Raw genomic sequence first — 23,559 nt, 5'->3', positions numbered from 1 at the left:
CATAAACATTTGCTTTACACAGAGATACCATCTCAAAATCACCAACGCGGTGTTGCTGACAAGGTCATTTGAGGTAATATCTTTTTAACTAAATACTTCAAATCCCATCTTTAAATAGTGAGCTCAGATCCAGAGCTGAGAAACTGATCAATCTTTCATGCGATCGGCAACGCTGTTTGGATGCCAGCCGTGTCAGTCAGCACATGTTTGTGCTGGGAACATTTTCCACGTAGCCAAAGAGCCAGTGACCAGATGCCAACAATCTGAGACAACTTTCAACACTATCTAAGTCAACTGTTGCAAACCACAACACATTCCTGTGTGTTTGCATTTCAGTGAATATATTCACATGGAAAAACAAAAGGGGTGTAATTGCTTTGAGAAATAAGGTTGCTGAACATAGGTTCCCAACTAAATGTGGTTTGCTTGATCAGTCACCATCTGTGCTAATGAGTGCGACAACTGCCAGCAGAGTATGGTTGTGTGAGAATATATTTCTTCATCCATGTTAGCATGTGAAGTGGGACATTGATTGACACAAAGCGTCACTATCCTTCCTGTAGAGTGTGATTGTCATTGATTACTGTGTTTACTTATACACTATTTCATTTGGCTGTATGGAAGTAGTAGTCCAAAGTTTGCCCGAACATGGTTGATATCACTTGTAAATATCATCACGCTGATTATGCAAAAATCAAGAGAGAATACAACACTGAATGTTATGCAGCTTATTTGGATTAAGTTTACTTGAGGATGACAAAAAAAGCTTTGTTGAGAGTTATGGCAACACTCCATCCTCTGATAGCCTCCAGTGATAGACCAAACCAGAAGAAGTCCTGCCCCTTTCATGTGATTGGCCTATGCAACAATTTGCAGCCCACTGTGTGTTGATGGGAGAGGTATAGTCCTCAGTGAGAGGAGAGAAGAGGGTGGAAAGTTTCAATCCTTCAACTGCTTTAAAGTGGGCTTAGAGAATACAGTTAGAGGGTCAGAAACTCACAGAGGGTCGGAGAGACCACTGCAATCTATTTAACACTGACTGACTTTAAACGTGGCTCTTCCCTCTCTTGGATATAATCATGTGGCGGGTAAGTCAGAGTGTCATTCATAACGCTGTCTTTCTCTCTGTCTATATTATATGTTACTGCAACTCTATGTTTTGCAACCAAAGCATTGAGTCATCATATGTTTCCAAGCCTCCAGGCAGAGATCTGTGACAGAGCCGGTTGTTTAGCCCTGTTGTGTTCACAGATTCCTTCATGTTTTCAACTGTGGATAATACTTGAGGGAGAAGATGACTAAGTAAGAAGGCCAAGGGGAATTTTGTGATTAAAAGGCGTCAAAGAGAGTGGGAGTTACTAAGTTTCCACTGTCAAAACAGCTATTCACTCAGTGAACGCTTTGTAGAATTCCTTAAAATATATGCATCTGCAAAGGGTCCATCTAAAAGGATATAATATAATTTATGAGAGCAATCACTTGAGTGTACCTTGAAATACTATTTCTGGATCTCCTTCCTTTACTCAGTCATCATAAAAGTTTTTTTTTATTACCTTTTACTCAAACAGAGAGATCTTCTGCAGCACTGAGGCAGATAAACCAAACCTTTCATCCTTAATCTGGTAGCCTCATGACCTACAAAATGCCATTTACTCCACGGATAACATAAAAGATGGAGATTTTTCTCCCCTGCCACATCCATATATGCTCTGGCAGTACATCTGGACACAGTTTGTGACAGGCCTACATGCATAGGAGTCATTTTACATAAAGCTAATGAAGAGTAAAACTGGGACATTGCTGCTGGATCTGTGCTTTCCCTTATTAATTAGTAACTTATCTTGTTCCTGAGAGGAGGAATGTTCGACATCTTCCCACCAGAGTGTGCCACCTTTGATCACAAGAGTGACAAATAGATAGCAAGCTGTCACCATGGCAACGCGTGGAGGTCTTTATAAAGAACAGCTGCATTGGATTTAGTTAAGGTGACATCTTTGAGTGAGGTAGATTCATTTTATTATTAGCACCATATTATCATTATTAGAATCATTATTATTATTATTAGAATTATCATTATAGTCTGTAGATGTGGACGGAATATAGAATAGTATATTAGGCAAAATCAAATATGATTTTTTTCAATCATAATTTTTTTTTTTTAAATGGCTAGAAATGTCCTTTGAAGAAGGGGGGATACACGTGTTTGCTGTGTCTCATTTTATTATATTAGACTATTTGTTGTTGTTGCAATTTGTTTGCTTGTAGAATTGTGATAAATATACAATAGTGGGCTGTAATGAAACTAAGAAAAATGCAACTTTTTTTTAACTATAGTTATAGTACTATAGTATATACTATAGTTATAGTCGGCCAAATGCAAGGACAGGTAAACGTGTTCGCTGCATTTTATAAATCAGCCACACGATGTCGCTACTAGCTCTTTGAATGTCTTCCCCGGCAATAAAACATCATTATTGTCGTATGGCGTTTACAAATCGCTTATTCACACACGAGGTAAGATGGATAAATGTGTTAAGAAGCGCTTTGTGCCTTTTGATGTTAACGAACCTGCCTCCTCACGGTACTTTTTGGGGCTCAGTGACACATTTCTTGCAAGCGGACTAATGAGCACCAGGCTGCGGCCGCATGCTGCATGGGAAAGTCACATTCTGTTAAGTTCCTGTGGTTGTGGAAAGGATGCAGTGTTTTCCCGCCGATGCCACCTGCCAAGCCGCGGGGAGGAAATGAGAGTTTGTCGCCGGTGATGCGGACCAGGATGACCTGTAAAGACAGACAGTAAGAAATGAAAAGAAAGCTGGAAAAAACGAGTTCAGCTCACCTTTAGACCTCCATTTCAAGCTCTCAGTCTGTTTAAAACTCATTAGCTCCAGTACAAACATTACATGCATTAGTCCTATAGATTTCCAGTGCCATATCCTCATCTGAAGCTTCATTATAGAACATCCTGCTCACTCATGGAGGAAACTGGAGCCTCTTAATGGAAAGTTGATTTGAGTCATCTTTTACTTGCATAATAATTTTAGGTCTGCTGACATCAGTTTGCCAGATGAGAGCACATATGACAGTCATACTTCTCTATAGTAATCCTGTTTGACACATCAGTTCTAAAAACAGCATCTTAAATGTTTTCGTAATGAACTTGGCCTCCACAAGCCTTTAAATATCAGTAATAATGGATATGTTCAGGGCCAGGCTTCATGCAGCTAATCTTAGTAATGTGTGCAGCTGCAGATCAGGTAGATTTGTCAGTTTAATCAGCTGGCTTGTGCTTCCACAGCTGTAAATCACATTAGGCCTGAGTGGGCCGCTGCTGAGCTGGCTGCTTTAGGGAGCAGCAACAGGCCACGCATTGGTCACAGCCACGCTGTGAAGACAGGATTACAGATAAATATGTTAGGTGTCTGCCCCAGGAAAGAAGACAAAGAACAATCACACTCCCGGTCGCTGAATACATGGTTCGGAGCCATCATTAAAGGTGATAAAACACCATAACCAAAAGGATTAGAAAGTGCTTGAGCAGGAAATCGTCTTCCAATCTGAGGCAATCTAATTGTTTCATTTTAAAATGAGCCATTACTTTCTAATCAAATAAAACTGCAAGTGTTACGTCGGTGCTCAAGTTCATCATTTGATAAAGAGCCATAGTTAAAGAGCATATGCCTCATACATGCCATATCTGCTAGTGCTGAACATTAAGCATTTTAAATCACAATTCTGCTGTGCAACATAAACTACCATCTACAATTGTGCAGATTATTCATCAAACTATTTTCCCATAGCAAACCTGGCTGTTAAAGTAGTATAAAGACATCATATTGGTTTATGTTTTGTGATGGTTTCTTTTCTTTTTTTGAGATCATATGGGATTCTGGGTATTATATACATTCACCATGTTAACATCTCTGTGACTGTCTTGTCTTAAAGGCTTCATTACAGTTCTCAGCTAATCAATATGGGGGGGGGGGGTTAGGGTTAGGGTGTGAGTTAGAGTGTCCTTTAATCACAAACACCAGCTCTTTTACCTTGCATGGCAGCTACATATATTATTCTACAGACCTAAAGGGGACCTATTATACTCTCTTCGAGGTTCATACATGTATTTTGTGTTTCTACTAGAATATGTTTACATGCTTTAATGTTCAAAAAACACTTTATTTTTCTCATACTGCTCATGGCTGCTGCACCCTCTCTGTCTGAGACTCTCTGTTGCAGCTCTTTTAAGCCCCCCTCCAGAAAAGCTGCTCTGATTGGTCAGTCACTTTCTGGTCTCCGCCAAGACTAGTAGAAAGAGGTGAAGTCACCAAAAGAAAAAAAAAATTGCTTGAGCTTTGGGTTATATGACACATGTGCAGTAAAAACTGGTCTACAATTGCCAAGAGGCTCAATAGCTGGCACTCTATCATAGAAAATGGAATGATTAATGTTCTGGAAAGTAGTCGTACTTGATATGTATTGCACTGATTTATCACTGTAGATAACTTGATTTGTGTTATTAATAAAGATGTAAAAAAAAAACAGAAAGAAAGAAACGGCCCAAACGCATCAAAAGAGCACCTGTGCGGAAACCATCACTTTAATTCTAGCGCCATCTGCTGGAACCCTCCAAAAGGGCAGCTCCAATTCCACTGCACATGCGTCATACCCCAAAGCTCAGACATTTGTTTGGTGTCCTAGCCTCCTTCCATAGGCTTTGTCTCCACTCCGCTCTTCCGTCTCGTATTACTGCAAAGGACTGACTGCCAGAGTGTATAGTGGGATTTTCTACTGTCAAAAGTCACAAATAAAGCCTTCTGAGCCATACACTACACAACCGGACATGTTGCAGCAGGACTGTGATACGGAATTATGGCGCAATGAACAACACAAGCAACTGATATTACAACGTTTTCTGTCATTAGCATGTAGCTACATGTAGTGAACAGCAGCACATTCTACCGGAGATGTACGAAGATGTACTTCATGAGCTAACCGGCGTGTTTTTCCTGGAGCAGATGACCTTATTTGAAAATCCGTGAAGGCTTGATGTCAGACTGCGAGAAAGTAGAAAAAAACGTCTGAAAGAAGGCGTTGATAGCAGTCTGTATCCTGAGCAGATTGGCTCATGGGAGGTTAGACTTAGCACACGTTTACCTCATTATTTGAAACTTTGGTCATGTGTAGCATGAACATCCAACATAATAACAATATATACAGTATATGACAGAAAATAAGGAAAAGCATAAAACGTCCAGTTTAAGAACAAATCTTTTTTTGGTACAGACCCTCGCAAAAATCCTACCATCATCATTATATCATGGTTTTCAATGAAAATGAGAATTTCATCCAGTACCTATTAGTAAAATGAATCTCAAGTAGAAGAGTATATCAAATATCAATTCACTGCACGGTCTAGCAGTATGAGGTATGCTCACAGCAGGCTTCCTAATACACTGATTGTTTGTGAGTACATTGTGTTTGATTGTGAAAGGCAGCAGCAACGGTAGAACAGCAAGCAGAAAAGAGGACGAATGAACAGAAGTTTCATGTTTTCAAACTTTCTATTTCTAGTTCCCCTTAATTATGTGTACTGAGTTTCAACTCCTCTTGCTGATCTTGTGATACTAAATTCCATCTCAGTTGGAGACCGTACAGAAAAAAACCCCGGGAATGCCTGTCACATTCCCATGTGCATCTCCCATGCAATGTAGCACACACACCCACCGCTTTGTCTGAACTTTAGCGTGTCTTTAATATTTACAGTGTGTGTATCTGTCTCTCAGAGAGGATAGCCACTCAGGGGAATCCTTTTGAATGACAAGAGGATTCAAATGAAGCACAGCGGGTGTTTGTCTGGAAATAAAGGCACATGGTAAACAGATGGTACATCGGTGATTCCCACATGAGAGCCAACTGGGACAGGGTTCTTTTACGTAGCAGATGATGTTTCATGGTGTCTTCATTTGCAGTCTTACCTGTCAGCTTAAACACAGAGGATGTTTAGTGACTTTCAACTGTCGCTGTCGGGAAGTCGAATGGCGATTTTGTAAGATCAACAATGGACCTCATGCATCAAGTGATGGACACACAAATGTTCTCTTTTTTTTGTTAGTACCCACTGGTTTCTTTGACTTACCAATGTTTTCTTATTTTTGCTCCTCTCTTAAGTAAGAGAACTATTTATGAATGGTTGAGAGCACTCCTCCCAAGATAAGAAAATAAAACAGTCCACATAAAGTTTTAAGAAGGTTTTAAACTTGAGGAACATAAAAAAAAACACATGAATATCATATAATCACATTTAGATTATATAATTTAGTACTTATACATATTTATAAATTAGATTTTGATTCATTATTCAGCACACCTGGGTAAGAGCAGAATTGGATGGTTAAGAACATTTGGTGTTATGTTTTCTAAGGAAAATATAAGAAGATATTGTTGCTGCAAGAGGCCCATAGTTTCACTCATAGATCTGTATGTTTTTTATGTTTTAAATTGTGGCACCCATGAGGCGTATTACATCTAAAACGCATCTGGAGCCACAGATAATAGAGAGGATGTAATCTGCTTATTCAACGTCACCTTGGTTTTTTTTGGATGTTGAGGGAGTTGCCGGCCTCTGTTCCATGTTACAGATGACTCCTGCCGCCCTCTGTTTGTGTCCTCAGCTTTTCTCTTTGAATCCCTCCTGACATAGCAAAGAAAAGTTCCAATCCACACAGCATTGTGCTGCTAGAAGCGAGAGGGATGGTCACACAAGGAAACTTGAAACTGATCCTGACGCTTTTGAATTCTCTAAATGGGCAGGGCTGAGAGGACACTAACCTGCCTGTGAGGACATGGGCTGGGGGCTCAATCTCTCTCTCTCTCCCTGTCTCTCTCTCTCTCTCTCCCCTTTCTCTCTCTCTCTCTCTCTCTCCCTCTCTCTCTCTCTTTCTCTCTCTCTCTCTCTCTCGCTGTTGTCTGCTTTCTCTCTCTCTCTCTTCTTCCAGTACTGGCCAGCGCTCCAGCTGTAGGTGGAGCTGGCTTTCCTGGAATTGTCGGGCAACTTTTCCTGTTGTGCTTTCTACCTCTTGCTCAATCTCTTTCCTTAATGACAGCTCTGCTGCAGGATTACTGGGGCTGTGAAGACTTGTGACATCTGGATGCCCATCTCTACAGCATTCTTGGGTGTATGGCTGGTGCATTTGTTGTCATAAATATGTTTTTATAATTTAGGCCAGAAGTTTTCCTTCAGCAGAAATGTCTCGGCATTGCAAAGTGGGGCGAAATCCATCGGTGGGTATAGTGAATTGTGTATGAATGGGAGAGCTTTCAGGACAGGAGTGCGTAATGTACTTGGAGCTGTAATGCAGTTTGCAGTGGCTCTTTGCCATAATGTTAAGCTTTTAGGGCATTTTATACCAGAGGCGATGACATCAGAGGATTAGTCTTTGCATTGTGTGTGTCATACAAAGCTCTTTATTCATTTTGTATTGAGGACATCCTGGTTGAAAAAACAACTTAACCTGTTTGACGGGACCTGTGCGAGGACAGTCACTGCTATATTGTTGCTTTGCTAAGAATGTTATGACGTTGTCTCGTGTGTTAAAGTGAAACAAACTAATTTGTCAAACAAATGGCTTAAAAAGTTGGACATTTAATATCGTAGTTCCCTGTTTCACAGTTTGATGGCTACTCTTCAGAGATTAGTTTAGTTTTAGGCTACTTATATATGCATTAATTAATAATATGCATTATTAAGATGTATTCACTTTCAGTATCTGAAACTTTAAAGAGAATATGGTAATGGACGATAAGAAACAGACTTTTAAACAATATCTCTGCCAAAAGGCTCGATGTTTAGCATATTTTGTTTAAAACTGAAGGGTTTGCATAGCGAAGAGGTTGTGTTTGATCCTCCGTGATAACTTCTAGACACTTGCATTCGCTGCTTTGTCTTTAAAGAACCAAATAGCAAAGCAACAAAAGCCCACAGATGCATCACAGTCACTGGGGACAAGTGCAACAATCGCCAATTGTCTTGTACAGTGCAGTGGGATAGCTGCATGTCTGTGAAGATTAGAATAAAATGGAAAGAACAAACCCCGTTCTGTAGCTCAGAGGTAATTGCTGTATCCTCACAACTTCAAAAGGTTACTTGTGCCCGACTGTTCTGATAATGAGCTTTTGCCTTCTTCACACATAATGAGTGGAGGTAGAGAGTTCACATAGAGACGCTGTGAGCACAGTGTGTCCACTCGCAGCTGGGGTGTCTGACTGGCCGGGAACAATGGCTTAGTGTCTGTGTGATAGTGTGGAGCCCCAGCCACCAACAAGCAGGCCAATACACTTCTGCTTGGCTGAGCTGTCAGTCCTCACTGGCCTGCTGGCCTATGGACTACAGTATAGAGAGGAACACATGGGGATAGACTAGACTGTTCCTCTGCCAAATTAAAATGAGCTGCATTGTAAGTTCAGCCAAATAAACCAGTCTGATGTACGCATAATATGCAGACATTTGTTTTCGTTTGAGTATTTTCCTGCCTGCTCGTTGTGTTTTCCCAATTTGCTTAATTTCCATAATTGGATATCTCTTTATTTCCATGTTTTCATATTCAGTGTGCAAATGAAATTCAAGATAGAGATGAATAATTTTGGTTTTATTATCATAAATATTATGTTACAATAACATATATAGACAGAATTTTAATTTTTCCTTTTATTTTATTCAACTTTCTTTTTGAAGTAAACTTCATTTTCATTAAATAATCTGGTTAATGTTTTCTTTATGAATAGTTTGGTCAGAAAATAGTTAAAACCATCAGTCCAAAATCCTAAAATATTCAATAACTATCACATAAGATAAAGTAATAGCTGTTACTCTATTCATAGTTGTCACCATTTCTCCTTCTGTGTCATCTTTACAGATAGCTGATCAGCTTCCCTGGATTTCGCTGACCACCTCACTTGCTTGAAGATGGAAACGCTGGAGTCGGAACTGACCTGCCCAATCTGTCTGGAGCTCTTTGAGGACCCGCTGCTCTTGCCCTGCGCTCACAGCCTTTGTTTCAACTGTGCCCATCGTATCCTGGTCTCACACTGCACACCCAGTGAGCCAATTCAGTCCATCAGCGCATTTCAGTGTCCAACCTGTCGCTATGTCATCACCCTCAACCAGAGGGGCCTAGAGGGACTCAAACGCAACGTTACATTACAGAACATCATCGATCGCTACCAGAAGGCTTCTCTGAGCGGACCTAATTCTCCTAACGAGACCCGGCGTGAGCGAGCCCACCCCGACAGCAAAGCCATGACTTCTCCTGGTGACAGAGTGCAGTGTCAGTTCTGTGAGCAGGACCCTCCACAGGATGCTGTGAAGACCTGCGTCACCTGTGAGGTGTCCTACTGCGACGATTGTCTTAAGGCCACCCACCCCAACAAGAAGCCGTTCACGAGCCACCGTCTAATCGAGCCCCTGATGGACTCCCATCTGCGAGGGCTTATGTGTCTTGAGCATGAGGATGAGAAGGTCAACATGTACTGTGTGACAGATGAACAGTTGATCTGTGCATTGTGTAAGCTGGTTGGCCGACACCGCGACCATCATGTGGCAGCCCTCAGTGACCGATTTGACAAACTCAAGGTAAGAAATGATCTGTAGTTAGAGGAATGCTTGGAGATTAAGGATACACTGGGGAAAACTATTTCTGACAATTGTAGTCACAGAAGTTGGTTTATGTATTTTTTAACCTTATACAGTATCACAGTATGACAGGCACACAAGTGAGCTTTGGGCAGTTTAATTTTACTTATATAGAAACATGCACAGACACTGAGATAAACCAGTTCATCAGCAGCTTATAAAAAGTAACCAAATATATTTTAGCACAGGCATTTCAGTTTATCTGAGATTTACTGTAAAATTGGTCCTTAGTTGTGTTTCAGTTAGCTAAACCATTGTTTGTAGGGTTGGATTTCAATTGCTGGTTCCATTTTGGATCTGGTTCCCGCTCAAAGTGAATTTGATACTGGATATGGATTCTATAAAACACCATCGAACCCCAACTCCTCACTGTCACTTGATAAATACCATGTAATCTGCCTTGCAAGTAGAAATGAATTAAAATTGCATAATGTGATGTTATGTCTGTCCATCAAATATGAAGCAAGCATTACCTTTTAGCAAATATACAAAGGTACTTCACAAACAGTATATTTGAAAACTTCCTCTGATAAACAATATGAAATAACTAATGCTACAAATGGACCTCACTCAATCAGATCCAGATTTTACAATAATATGTGTGTCTGTCTGATGATATTCTGCATTTTTCTTATCGTGAACATATCCCGTGAAAAGATAAAACCAACCCCACTGATCTTTCTAACAAGTCTGTGTCTGATGTAGCTTATCCATCTGTGCCACAGACCTCTGTTGTTGTCCAAAAACACATAAATGAGCCACACCATGACATGTGCCCGCATTGCGATGAACACGGGCACTGCAGTTCATTTTGAGTCAATCCCACACAAACTGCCCTTCTGTAGTGAATACTCATCTACATAACAGATCCGCGGCTGGAAAGTGTCGTTGATAATGACATTTTTTTTTCTTTTGTCTGAGTAATGTTTGATAAAAACAGTGCCCAGTTGTTTAAGGAAGGTATCTTGACTTAAAAAGATTAAAAAAAAAACTATACATGCATGGGTTAGGGCATGAATTAAAGATTTATATATCCATTATGGGCTTGGTTCCCGATTTTAGTCTTTTCAGGGGATTTGCTTATAATAAAAAAAATACAGAATATTGCCAGCCTTATCCTTTAAATCACTTCTATTTTAAAACACTCTTTTCACCAGTCTTACGTTTAATGACGCCCAAGAGACTGCAAGAGACTGCTTTCACAGTTTTTAGGTTAAGTGGAAGTGCTCACTTCAGGAGATGTGCTGATATCAATAAGGCATGAGAAGATGCAGTTAGCTAGAGCGTATAAAAAGGTAGCTCTGCATTCTTTCCATTATAGACGTGAATCAGCTTCTATCATAAGAGTGAGAATTTGGCTTAGCGGGTCAGTGCTTTATCAAGACAGTGTTGGTCTCAATCATGTCTCTGGCGACCTCAGGGGATCGCTTTATGGTCCATACAACAAGGCCATCACGCAGCAGTGGAGCTTTATTGTGAAGCCTTTGACATGGTAAAATAGCATGTTAGCTTTGACCAAATATGTAACTAAATTTAAAGCGAGGTATACTCTCAAATAACTTCAGGACAATGTTTTTAGCTCAGTTGTTTTCAACTTTTCAGTTCCATCAAAGTTTGTCCTAAGGGCATTCTGAGAGTTGCATGGCATCCACTGCATGAAATAAAAATGAGGCTCTGCTTTGTTTTCACAAACACTCACATTGTCCATGCATGACTCACAAAAGAAGGGGTATCACAAGCAACACTCGAAACCCCTTTGTGTGCCCGTTCCTCTCTTTCACAATGCTTGGTCATATTATAGTGAAACTGGGATTGCAAGCGGTCTTTTTCAACATTTTTGGAAAGATAGGTCAGAGGGACCAGTCTTAACCTGTCTCCTTTGTTTGATCATGCTGTCATTGTGCAGAAATCGCCTGGCCGCTTTCTCTGTGTGGTGGGGCGTGGTCATTCACACCAGGAGGCAGACCAGGTGATCAGCATCATTTCTTTAATTCCACATTCAGGGAGGGATTTATTTCATAGACCTGAAACCTAAATCTGTATGTTACTTTTCAAGGGCCGAGATAATTGCAACTGATCCGCCACATAGTAATGGGACATGGTAGTGTTGCCTTGGTGGTTACTAATGTGACTGAATTTCATTATACTGCTTTGTGTTTTCATTATTCAGTTAAGCAGAAAGTGTGTTGTTCTATCGTTTAATAAGCAAATTGCATTTGGTAATTGACTTGAATGGACTTTACTATGAGAGGAGCTGGTACCGGGGCCAGTTGGTAAGTCTTTCAAAGCACCAACAAACACATTGTTGGTGCTTTGTTTTATGTGTAGGAATACTTATCATGCTACTGCAGAGGTTTGGTGTTATTTTGAGCAGTATTAGTGGTTAAAGAAGCCATTTTAATACCTTCACCGTACTGCCCCAAGCTAATCAGTATTACCCGTCTGTTAGCGTCTCTGGTATATCTCCGTTAATTGTTGTTACACAAAAGAAAAACTGTTTTGGGGGCTTATTTGATGTATGTAAGTGCCAAAAAAAGACTATGGGATGATTTTGCCCCAGAATTACACTAAGCTATGATCTGTTTTTCCTCCCCTAAAATATCCTCTGTTGCTTGATATAATTTTAAAGTGGGGGATATTCTACCAATCTGCTGTTGTTTTCATTTGTTTTTATATCTTGTTGACCTCAAAAATATGCACTCAGCTGCATTGTTAGAAGCCCCGAGTGACGGAAGAGGAAACAGCAATTCCCATCTTAGAGAGAAATCGTTTTTCCCCCTCTGGCACGCAGGAGCGGACCCAGGTGGCATGCAGCTGAGCGTGTTCATAGTTGCTGGTTTTTCCAAACACATGTTTACAGCCACAGTGCTTCACATTTCTCAGAAATTCCCACACAAGGGGATGTTGTGACATTTGCCGTGTGTGTGTGTGTGTGTGCAAGCATGTGTAATGCAGTAATTCATTCCGTCTGGTTTTGGCATTATTTGAAATTATCCTGGTCTGCTATTCTATTTGTTATTATGTATCCATCAGACATTGTTTACATCAATGTATTCCTATTTACGGTCAGATGAGAGTCTGGAGAATATACCATCATGCAATGGGGAAATGGACAAGATGATTTTGCCCATTGCCTGTTCAGGAAAAAAACTGCTTGCCAGTCTGTTTTCTGTTCAAAGATCATGTAAAAGGGAAAAATATTATTACATTATACATTTAACATTAAGAGTGTATAGCGTATGGTTCCCAGGCTCTATTCCATAGCCTAGGAACCATACAAATCTGCAAGCTCATGTTTTATTTACCCTGGCACTGCTCAGACACATTTCCAGCCGGCCAGATCCTGGACGGCCAAGCACAACTGTTCTCATGTAGGGCGGGTTTCTGACGATGACTGACAACCTGTGAAGCCTTCGTGCTTTATGCAAAATACGTGATGATGTTATTTTTGGCTTGCTCACTTTTGCACATATAAAACGCATTCATCTATCTTATTAAAGAGGAGCCCCAATGAGGCATTATGCTGTAATGTGTTTCCATTTGTTTGTAGCTCAGCGTGTTTTAGTTATCTACATAGAGGCCAGGTGCTCTTCCACCGTGTTTTACAATAGCCCAGAATGGACAAACCATACACTGGCTCTAGAGAGCAGAGATGAGCAGTGGATATAAATATACATTTAGATAACAGAAGTCTCCTCAAAACAAACATTTTGACTTTTCATAGTAAGTAGAGCTAAGGTGTTACTTCTAACATCAACAATGGCTCTATTCTATTAAAGCATTCCAGTAAGGCATGCCACAGTAGGCCTGCTAGGAGCCTGTGAGGACAGTGTGAGTACGCTCTAAACAGAAGCAGCTAAATAGAATTCAGCCATTGTTAACCTTTCTTTTTCCTACTGGGACTGTGAAAATGTCCTGCATAGTCTATCACTAGAGAATATACAGTAAAGGTTAAGGTACGTTTAGATGATAAATGTTTATAAAACCGACTTATATTTGGAAATACAATCCAGCAGGTCAAACTATTCAATTGTACCTTTAATGTGCATAAAAAGTACAAGTGCATTGAGAGTGTTGAGTTAATAGATCCTAGATAACAATGTATATTTACACACTTGAATAACACACTTACACTATGGTGTGTTCCTGATTCAATTAAAGCTTAAACAGCCCTCAGATAAGTAAAAATCACAGATGTGTAACAGGGCCTGTGGTGTTCACAGGATGAAGTGGCAAACTCTGACAATGGATACAATTTCTGATGTTGACACAGGATAAAACTCCAAGTCCTGTCAGTGACCTGTCAGAACTGTGAGAGGAAGGAAGAGAGATTGGCCAAAAGCAAAGGTGTGGGACCAGAAGCTTTCACATACAAAGGGAAGCTGCTATTCTTTCCTCTCATCAGCTTTAAATGACTCTAGAAGAGATAGAGCCATGAGAGAGAGCCATATGAACACATACAGTATTAATGTTGCAGGAGAAGCTGTACTTAGGCATATTTAAGAAATACATTACACTAAAATGTTTCTTGCGCTTTTCGCCTTTTCCATTTCCTCTTCCTCTCTCTGTTTGGCTTTATGTGATACTTGTTATATATTCAGACAACAACATTGTTGGGGGAGAGTTTCAACCGTATTCGTTTGGCTATATTAAACATCAGTTTGATAGTTTCGTAAGTCCACTTTAAAAGTTTTGAACTCGCCTCACCTGTACCTTCAAGTCAGCATCTGAAAAGGCTTTCTTCACCTTCTCTTCCATATAAATAAGTCATATTTGTGAGAGCGGTTAAATAAAGCCGTGGCTATTTTAGCACACAGGGACGCTCCCACCTTATGAAATCACAATGTGAGAGAGACGTCGGACATGAAAGAGATCTACGCACAAATGCTATTTGCCACAAGCCTTGGATTTTTAAAGGCTTCTCTTAACAGTTTGTTCTCTTCTTTTTGTATTTTGAAAGGTTTGAAGGGGAAAGTTTTATGTTTGTGCCCTCAACATATGGAGATGGATTGAATATCTAATCCATATTGTAGTTTCATACATTTTACAATTTGAACTAATCAAACATGAATTAATTAAGATTAAGACTTTCAATAATAGGTTAAACCTAGGGATAAACCGATCCCATACTGATAAAGGATACCGTTCAGATACTGCCGGTATCAGCTAATAGCTGGATCATGTGTCAGTGACAATAGGGCCAAACCATTCAATTCAGTTCTATGTTTATACATTATATACTGTATTTTGAATTCCTATTTCTGTTGCTGCATTTAAAAGATTTACACTGGAAAATCGTTTAACCAAGTTGCTGGTGCATGATTTATTGTTTTTAATAATAAATAAGAATTCAGGAAATATATCAATGTGTGTATTTATTTATCTTCAAAAAAAGAAAGTGTATTTATTACATTTTGTTTTACAAAGTTAAGAAAGCAATGTTTAAGGAAAGTCTGATGCTTTACAAAAAAATAATAATCCCAGTCACTTCTACTGCAGTACTCTGTATCGGCCGAAAAAAGTGGGATTGGTGAATCCATAATTAATACAAATATTTTTCATTTTTTTTATCTGAGTCAACTAAAAACATGGGCTTCTTGTAGCTTTACACATTATTGGCTGGGATGTATTAAAACACTTGTCAATCAACTTTTGAGTTACAGCTTGTTCCGGACCCCTGTTTTTGGTGTGAATACGCTTTTGTATTCATTGAATTAATTGATAGCACAGTATTACGCATACATTTTCTATTTAAGAAGAATGATGCATGATGTGCTACTACCACAGCACACAGTCATCATGCTACCCAATTACAGTAAGAAATTAAGCTTGAAACACAAGTCTTTGATCTGAGTCAGTGATTAACACAGCCAGGGTTTAGTTGTCCAAATCACAGGCAGATGCTCTGCTAAGCTCCGTGGCCCCAGCAGGCAGTATGATGGAATCTCTAGCGCACAGGGAGGACGATCGGAGCCCAAACATGGCCAGTCATATCCATTGGAAGCCTTGTGTGTCCTCCCCTGTGCCCATTACACTCCAGCCAGATACGCTCCTTATGTTCCCATTCACCTAACTCTCCTCCAAGATGGATTCAGCTGTTTACAGATTGATGAGGGGGACAGTGTGTAATGAAATACTGATTTTTTTTTTTTGCAGCAAGCTTTGGATTCCAACCTCAGCAGTCTAATCAAGAGGACCAGTGAGTTGGAAAGTCTGATGGGCAAGCTCATTCAAACCTGCCAACATGTGGAGGTGAGGCTTGTTTATCTGTTCGCTTTCAGGTGGAGCCTTCTTACTTCTGTGGCCTGTCATGGGCAACAATTCATTCAATTATTAACACAGTGATGAATTACTCTATCTGGGAGTGGCTTTTCATCATGTCAACAAGATTAAGTGCTCATTAGTCTTATACGCATGCAGTTTGCCGCAAGTAGAGTATATTGCGATTAAATATGTATGCAAGGCATTTCAAAATAAACACATGCAGTAGATATTAGGTGAATTCTTAAAAAGTACATGAAATGAAACAACACCATATTGTGTACATGTTCATCACCATGCATGTGTTTGGGACATTGTGCACAAGGACATAAGAACAAGGCACAACTACCCTCTAATGTGGCCACCTGTCACACAGGGTTCAACATTAATGAATTTTCCGACCTGCAATTGTGCAGCAAAACATTAAGTCAAAGCAAATACAGAAACACTGACTGTCTCATATTTATGCTTCCATCCTGTGTAGGTAAATGCGTCGCGGCAAGAAAACAAGCTGCTGGAGGAGTCTGACCTGCTGATTAACATCATACAGCAGCGAAGACAAATCATTGCTACCAAGATAAAGGAGGGAAAGGTACTGTTTATCACCTTTTGTGTCTTGATAACCTTTGTTTGTTTGTTTATCACCTTGTGAGTGTTGATAACCTTGCCTCCCCACGCAGCTTACAAGCTAGCATAAAACTCAACACCTGAGCATGTTGTTTTTATTAGAAGACAAATCACTGTTGTTGGGCAATACAACTTTTTAAAGTGAGACTGTGCCACCTTAAACGAATCAATAACACAAACAGCAGTTTATTTAAAGAACACATCTTTCTTCTTACAAATAAAACATTTTAAAGCATAAGCAAACACTCCTACAGCCTTACATTGTCTGATATGAACAGAAACTTATACTGTAAGCAAACTTCTGTGCACACTGTATAACTGGCATTACTGAAGCAATTTCATTGACTTTATTATATCTTTCCTCTACTTGTGCTACTGTTACATGACAGTCTATCATGTACTGAATTGGCCCCAGTTTGTTCCTCACTTTTATTAATTTAATTTTACAGAACTAAGCATGCAATTTTTCTCAAAATAATTTCCTGCCGATCTTTGAAAAACCTGGTTTATTTAATGTCATTTATTGCGGTTCTGAAGGTATATCTTCTTTTTGGTTTGGATAACCTAAATGGCATGAATGCATTCCTGGCATCATACATTTCATGTGCTTATTCTGTGCCTCTTGAATAGTTTCCCGTTCTTTTCCCATGTTAGATGCCATTAGAGAGGCAGTGGCATGCTGTGCCATGCTCAGTGTCAGAGTAAGGTCAGCCCTCCTTCCTGTGATGGCCCTCTCTGGAGGAGGACTCTTTCCTTCCTCACCCCGTGCCTCATGTCAGGTTACGAGGTTGCTCTCAACCACTAAGCCAAAGAGGCACAGATGTGGGATAGGAGAGTCCGGTTACTTTGACAGTGTTATGGGGGATGTTTCATAACTACACAGCTCTGGGAACAGGTTGTAGCTCACAGTCTTCTTATTGCACAACTGAAAAATCAAATTGTCAAACGTGTAAATCAGATTTTCCCAGTAATATTTTGTAATTGGCGAGGTAAAATAAAATCCAGCATCTGGCAGGTTGGCGCCTCATAGAGCAAGTGGGACATTGGTTAGTTATTTACCAAGATTTCCATCTATCAACATTTTTTTTTTCATTTATTTCCCCCCAGTCTGTGCGACTGAGAAAACTAGCCCAGCAGATAGCCAGCTGCAAGCAGTGCATCGAGAGGTCCTCCTCCCTCATCACTCAGGCCGACCAAACTCTCAAGGAGACGGATCACACTCGTTTCCTCCAAACAGCTAAAAGCACCTGTGAGAGGTGAGGGAACAGAGAAAGCAGACACTATCAACGAACAACATACAGTATATGGGGTATGAAACTGTCACCTAATCTAACCTATCTAATAATATGATTCTTTATTACAGAGTTTCTATGGCAACGGCCTCCTCCCAGATCCTGTTACCAGAAATGAACCTAAATGACACCTTTGATACTTTTGCTTTGGACTTCACAAGGGAGAAGAAAATGCTAGAAAGCTTGGATTACCTCACAGGTGAGTGAGTGCTTGCAGGTAAAGCACACAATATTATTTATTTTTTGTCACAAATCACACTATAATTACCGTGTATTTAAAGGTTTCATAATATGCTCATTTTCAGGTTCATACTTGAGGTCCTAGTCCTGACGGCTCGTTTAAAGGCACAGTTAAATACAGGCTGTGTTCATTTCTCTGTTGATTGAGTGTTTTGAAACTTTCTCAGTATTTATATAGCACCTCCACCTGCTTTAGAATAAAAAAGGATCATGGAAATATTACTTTTTTCAAAATGGGACCTTTAATTACACATTCACACAGTTCAAAAGGTTTTTGCATGGATAGAAGAAGCAGGGACTTTCAATTTCAACTATGTGCCTGTGAGTGACAGAAAACTAAAAAGCTCACAAACTGTCAGGCTAGAGTTAAGCTTTATTGTCTGCCAAATGAAACAGGTTGGATTTCTAAGGCACTGTTCCCATTGTACAGCATGTGTTTAACTCTGCATGGGGGCTGTAGCTGTAATAGCTGGGGGAACGGCACACTAGCTTAATTACACTTCAGAATAAAAAGACACAAATGGATGGTGCTATTTACCACCACTGGTCTCTGCAACGTATTGTGAGGTTTTTTGTTGTTGTTGTGCAGAATAGAATCCACTCAGATTCCATTACTTTCAAAGAAAATAGAACATTTGTCTTTTGTTTTTCAATTGCAGCACCAAATCCACCAACAATCCGTGAGGAATTATGTACAGCTTCATACGACACGATCACAGTTCACTGGACATCAGACGATGAATTCTCTGTTGTATCATATGAACTTCAGTACGCCATCTTCACCAGCCACTCTAATGTTGTCAGTAAGTCTATATGCAGCTCTCTGCACTGTAATGTTTCGTGGTGGGCACGACAATGATTGAGGAATTTGAAAGGGATTTCACTCAAGGACTTTAAATTGTTTGGGGCTCTGTTACAATATCCAAACATAGTTTTGTATTGTAGCAGAATAGCAGGAGAGCTCTGTCCTGGCTTTTATGGGCAATGAGATGTATCAAAATACATTGCAGTTTTTGCAGTGTATTTTGGAAAAAATAATAGCTCAGTCAGACTGGATTTACATCCAGATGTACATGTACAGCTTGATATTATCACAGGGTTGAAACCGGCAGCATAGTTTGAATTGATTGCCCTAACAAGGTCACAGCATGCTCAGTCAAGCAATTTATTCCCATCTGCCTCAGTCCTCTAGCACACTTGGATGAGTGGTAATGTGACTGATGAGTCAAAAATAGCAGCTATTGATTTAAACGCTGCATACAATTTCACTATATTGTGCCACTTCTTGATTGAATGAGGGTCTAAAAGAACATGATTTTTCATGATTAATTGGTTTGTTCTTTGTCAGTGACTCTCTGTCTCTCTGGCTGCAGGTTTGTGTAACTCTGCTGAGAGCTGGATGATTGTTCCAAACATCAAGCAGAATCACTACACTGTGCATGGACTCCAGTGTGGCACCAAGTACATTTTCATAGTGAAGGCCATAAACCAGGCCGGAAACCGCAGCAGCGAACCAGGGAAACTCAAGACCAACAGTATGTCAAGACTTTATTCTATAATTCAGTTTCCTTGAGAATTGTAATACATGTTAGAAACCAATATTTATTTCGCCCTTTCTATAAGGTCAACCATTCAAGTTGGACCCAAAGTCGGCTCACCGGAAGCTGAGGTTGTCCCATGACAATCTGACGGTGGAGAGGGACGAGACTTCATCCAAGAAGAGCCACAGTCAGGACCGCTTCTCCAGCCACAGCAGCTACGGTGTCACAGGAAATGTCTACATCGACAGCGGCCGCCATTATTGGGAGGCTCTGATAGGAGGAAGCACATGGTAAAAACATTTACCTGTTTTCAGTGTGGCTCTTGGCAATATATGTCTGTCATTTGGTCTACCACTTTGGTCCAGACTGAAACAGCTCAAGGGGTTATTATTGTATTATTGGAGAACTGAATGGATTGCCATGATATGATGCACATGGCAAAATGTAGGATTTGTGTTCTTTGCTACCATAATATTTACTGTTGCTGTGCGACATTTTTATCAGTTAGATCTGCCTCCAGCTTTATTGCCATCAAGTCCCCTGTGAGGTTTAACAAAGAAGAATATAATAATTCTTTGTTTGTTTTTCTCCCTGAATATTTATGCAGACATGCATGGCCTTTTTGTAGGATGAATGCTAGTAAGTCTAGTAACCCTCTGACTTGCACCACTTGCAATTATCATAAAATTTTGTCCAGACATTCATGTTCACCACAGAATACGTTTGAAGAGTCAAACTCTTTCTGGTTTATGACCAAACACCTGAATAAGGGAATTACCATCACCCTCAGCTTTACTGTGTGTTTATTTCTAATTAGCAAATGTTAACATGCAAACACGCTAAACTAAAATGGTGAATATGGTAAGCATTATACCTGCTACACAGCAGCATGTTAACATTGCCATAGCACAGCACAGCATAGCATTTAGCTCAAAGCACCACTGTGCATAACTACAGCCTCAAAGAGCCTCTAGCATGGCTGTGGTCTTGTCTATTTGTCGATAATGTTTCAGCTTTACAATGCTAGAAATGTACTTGTATTTATGAAACGTCTGTTTTTTCCCATTCCCCCGCATGCAGGTTTGCAGTGGGCATCGCATACAAGTCAGCACCAAAACATGAGTGGGTAGGCAAAAACTCTGCCTCCTGGGTACTGTCTCGATGCAACAACTCGTGGGTGGTGCGTCACAACAGTAAGGAGATGCCTATCGAGCCTACACCCCACCTGCGCCGTCTGGGAGTGTTGTTGGACTATGACTCTGGATCTCTGTCTTTCTATGATGCCGTCGGCTCTCAGCACTTGCATACATTTGACATCGCCTTTGCTCAGCCTGTCTGCCCCGTGTTCAACGTGTGGAACAGGTGTGTGACAGTCCTCACTGGACTGCCCATCCCAGATCACTTAGAGGGGACAGACTACAACAACTGACTAAATTGATCCTGTTGGATTGTTGGGTGTTTGGTAGACCTTATTGACTGTGACGCCCACATACTGTTTACAAAATAAAACAGTAACCGAACGAGATGCAATTAAATGCCCAGGTGTACATTCCTAATCAGGTCTATGTTGAAATTCATTGGGATTTTTTAAGAAATGATTTACAAGCATCTGTAGATTTATTTCTTTGCTTTGCACATGTATGTACATAACACTGCTGGATGGTTTTAAGGGTTTGCTTAGAGTTTGAAATTTATTTTCAGATTGGCTCCAGAATCGTTTAATTTTGTAAAGTCATATTCCAAGCTTGATAGACTGGCGTCCTGTCCAGGGTATACCCTGCCTCACGCCTGATGTCAGCTGGGATCGGCTGCAGTCCCCCCGCGACCTCGATAGGGACAAGCGGTTGAAGATGAATGGATGGATATTCCACGTTTTTCCATTCATTCAAACCCTTAAGGACAAGCTGACTCTCTGACTCTTATGTTTCTGGAGGTTGTATTATTGTTTATTTTAAATGTTATGTTTTGAAAGATTTTTTAAGTCATAGCACTTTGAGAAGTTGTCACTATAAAATCTACTTCTATGCGACTTGTACCGTAATGCAAATGTTTCCTTGTCGTTTTTTTGTAAGGAAAAAGCACTTAAATAGATCAGATAACACAAATAAACAACAGTTTCACACAAAATTAAAATCAGGTATTTCAGCAATTTTCAAATATTTATTGCCTGTAAATGTGTGAGTAAAGTTCAGCATAATCTTTTTTTTCACAATTTTCAGTTAAGTTTCTCTCTGACAAGATGTAATAAAAGTGACTTAATTTGATTTCCTGTGTGATTTATCCTCCTTGTTTAAAAATGTACAGCATGCTCAAAATGTGTCCCAGTATGATGATGATTTAATATACTGTACACTTGTTGTTTACACTCATTTATACTTGATCTCTCATTAAAGCTTGAACAAGCTCTCACAACACCACAGTGAAAAGAAAACAACACCACCGCTCACTCTGACGCACACTGAGCCAAAATACAACTTTTGACAAGATTTGCTCTGACATCTCTTTTTGTTGTTGAGTAATGTGGCTTGGATTCTGAAGCATCCCCTATCAACTAAAGTAGACAAGAGCAGAGAAAAACCTGAACTCTGAGTGACCTCCCCGTGAGACACCCTGCAGACAGAGCTGCACTACGTGAACACTACCTCCCCCATGTCATGCCACCAGGATTTTGTTGAATTTTAAGAAATGAGTACACTTTAGTTTCTCAGGAAATGCTGAAAGCCATTTGTGTATTGATCGCTACATAGTTCTGGTTTTGATAACCGTTTTAGCTCTTTAAAGGCCGTTTTCTCAAAATTAGGTTCTACTTATACTCTGAGACAGAAATATCCACGCCAATAGCACTTACATACACCAAACTTTCCGGATTTATTCCTATCTATAGGTCCTTACAGGGGGGTTTGCTGGTATGTCATCCATTGCCTGATTTTTATGAAATTTTATTTCTAAATACATGGCTTTTTTGTATGGCTTACAGTATTTGCTTTTCTATGGAGTGATAAAAAGAGATTCCCTCTGTAAAATCCTTCCTTTTGTAACCTATGCATATTAGCACATAAGATTAAAAAACAACAAAAAAAATGTGTTCTTCTGTGCTTTATCTTCTAAATGCCTAAACAAAGAGGACATTGCAGAGTTGCCACACATTAAAGATAAGGCTCTGCGTGTTTGACATATTGTCTTTGTGTGACTGCAGCACTTACAACCAGAAACCAGTTTGCAGACAAAATGAACAATAACTGTGCCCCGCGGCTCCCCCTGCTGGATTTGTATTTTCTGTGACAAACGATTGTGCTGCTAGAGGCTATATCTGTCTCACCCACAAATTACATCTATCACATCGGTCTATTTGTCTCGTGGCTTTAGCGTTGTAATAATGCTATAGTCTGCTTCAGATACACTAAGATAAGATAAGAGAGACTTTACTACCTTCCATCTGTATCCTACAGTATGCAGTAGGTTACATTGAAGGATGAGATGCGTTTCACTGGTCCATGGTGCAAAACAGAAATAATGAATGTTGCAACATTCTGTGTCGTCCAGGTGATATCTGATATCTGATGCAAACTCAAGGTGAATACAGAATAAATAGCAAGTTGATCAGGACAAATCAGAGTAAAACGAATGTGTCAATAATTCAATTACTTATCAAGATATAGCCTAATATATAAGATTATATAAATAATTACAGCCAAATTTTGTTCCAACATGTTATTTTATTAAAACTGTTAAACGCATGGACAGTTCATCAGAGGTGATGAAGTGACTGATTTGATTTGAATGTGTTGAAGCCATAGGCTGTACAAAAAATGGACGTAGCATACACACCGAGGTCCGTTCTCTCAACTTCAACTCCAATCGTCCTAGCCTACGGGAACCGCCATCTTGTCGGACTTTGACTCCGTCTTATTTC

General features: G+C 39.9%; 1 protein-coding gene across 4 annotated transcripts in view; it reads left to right on the top strand.

The window, feature by feature from the left end:
- mid1 (midline 1) overlaps positions 1-22,693 on the top strand; it is a 30,067-nt gene extending 7,374 nt beyond the window's left edge. The window contains exons 1-11 of one of the 4 annotated variants that reach the window (XM_083921353.1): positions 919-1,088; positions 8,910-9,625; positions 11,592-11,654; positions 15,842-15,937; positions 16,431-16,538; positions 17,681-17,829; positions 17,937-18,064; positions 18,765-18,908; positions 19,479-19,640; positions 19,729-19,936; positions 20,727-22,693. In XM_083921353.1, the coding sequence (XP_083777479.1) occupies positions 8,960-9,625; positions 11,592-11,654; positions 15,842-15,937; positions 16,431-16,538; positions 17,681-17,829; positions 17,937-18,064; positions 18,765-18,908; positions 19,479-19,640; positions 19,729-19,936; positions 20,727-21,075 (2,073 nt within the window). In that variant the 5' untranslated portion in view covers positions 919-1,088; positions 8,910-8,959 and the 3' untranslated portion in view covers positions 21,076-22,693. Of the gene's footprint in view, positions 1-918; positions 1,089-7,049; positions 7,279-8,909; positions 9,626-11,591; positions 11,655-15,841; positions 15,938-16,430; positions 16,539-17,680; positions 17,830-17,936; positions 18,065-18,764; positions 18,909-19,478; positions 19,641-19,728; positions 19,937-20,726 lie in introns of those variants that run through there. The other 3 variants (XM_083921354.1, XM_083921352.1, XM_083921355.1) reach the window with 3 other exon arrangements.
- Positions 22,694-23,559: the final 866 nt, after the last annotated feature.

Source organism: Echiichthys vipera, assembly GCF_963691815.1.
Source record: "Echiichthys vipera genome assembly, chromosome: 10".
NCBI lineage: Eukaryota > Metazoa > Chordata > Actinopteri > Perciformes > Trachinidae > Echiichthys > Echiichthys vipera.
The sequence above is the reverse complement of the archived record's forward strand: the minus strand, read 5'-3'. Positions and strand labels throughout refer to the sequence as shown.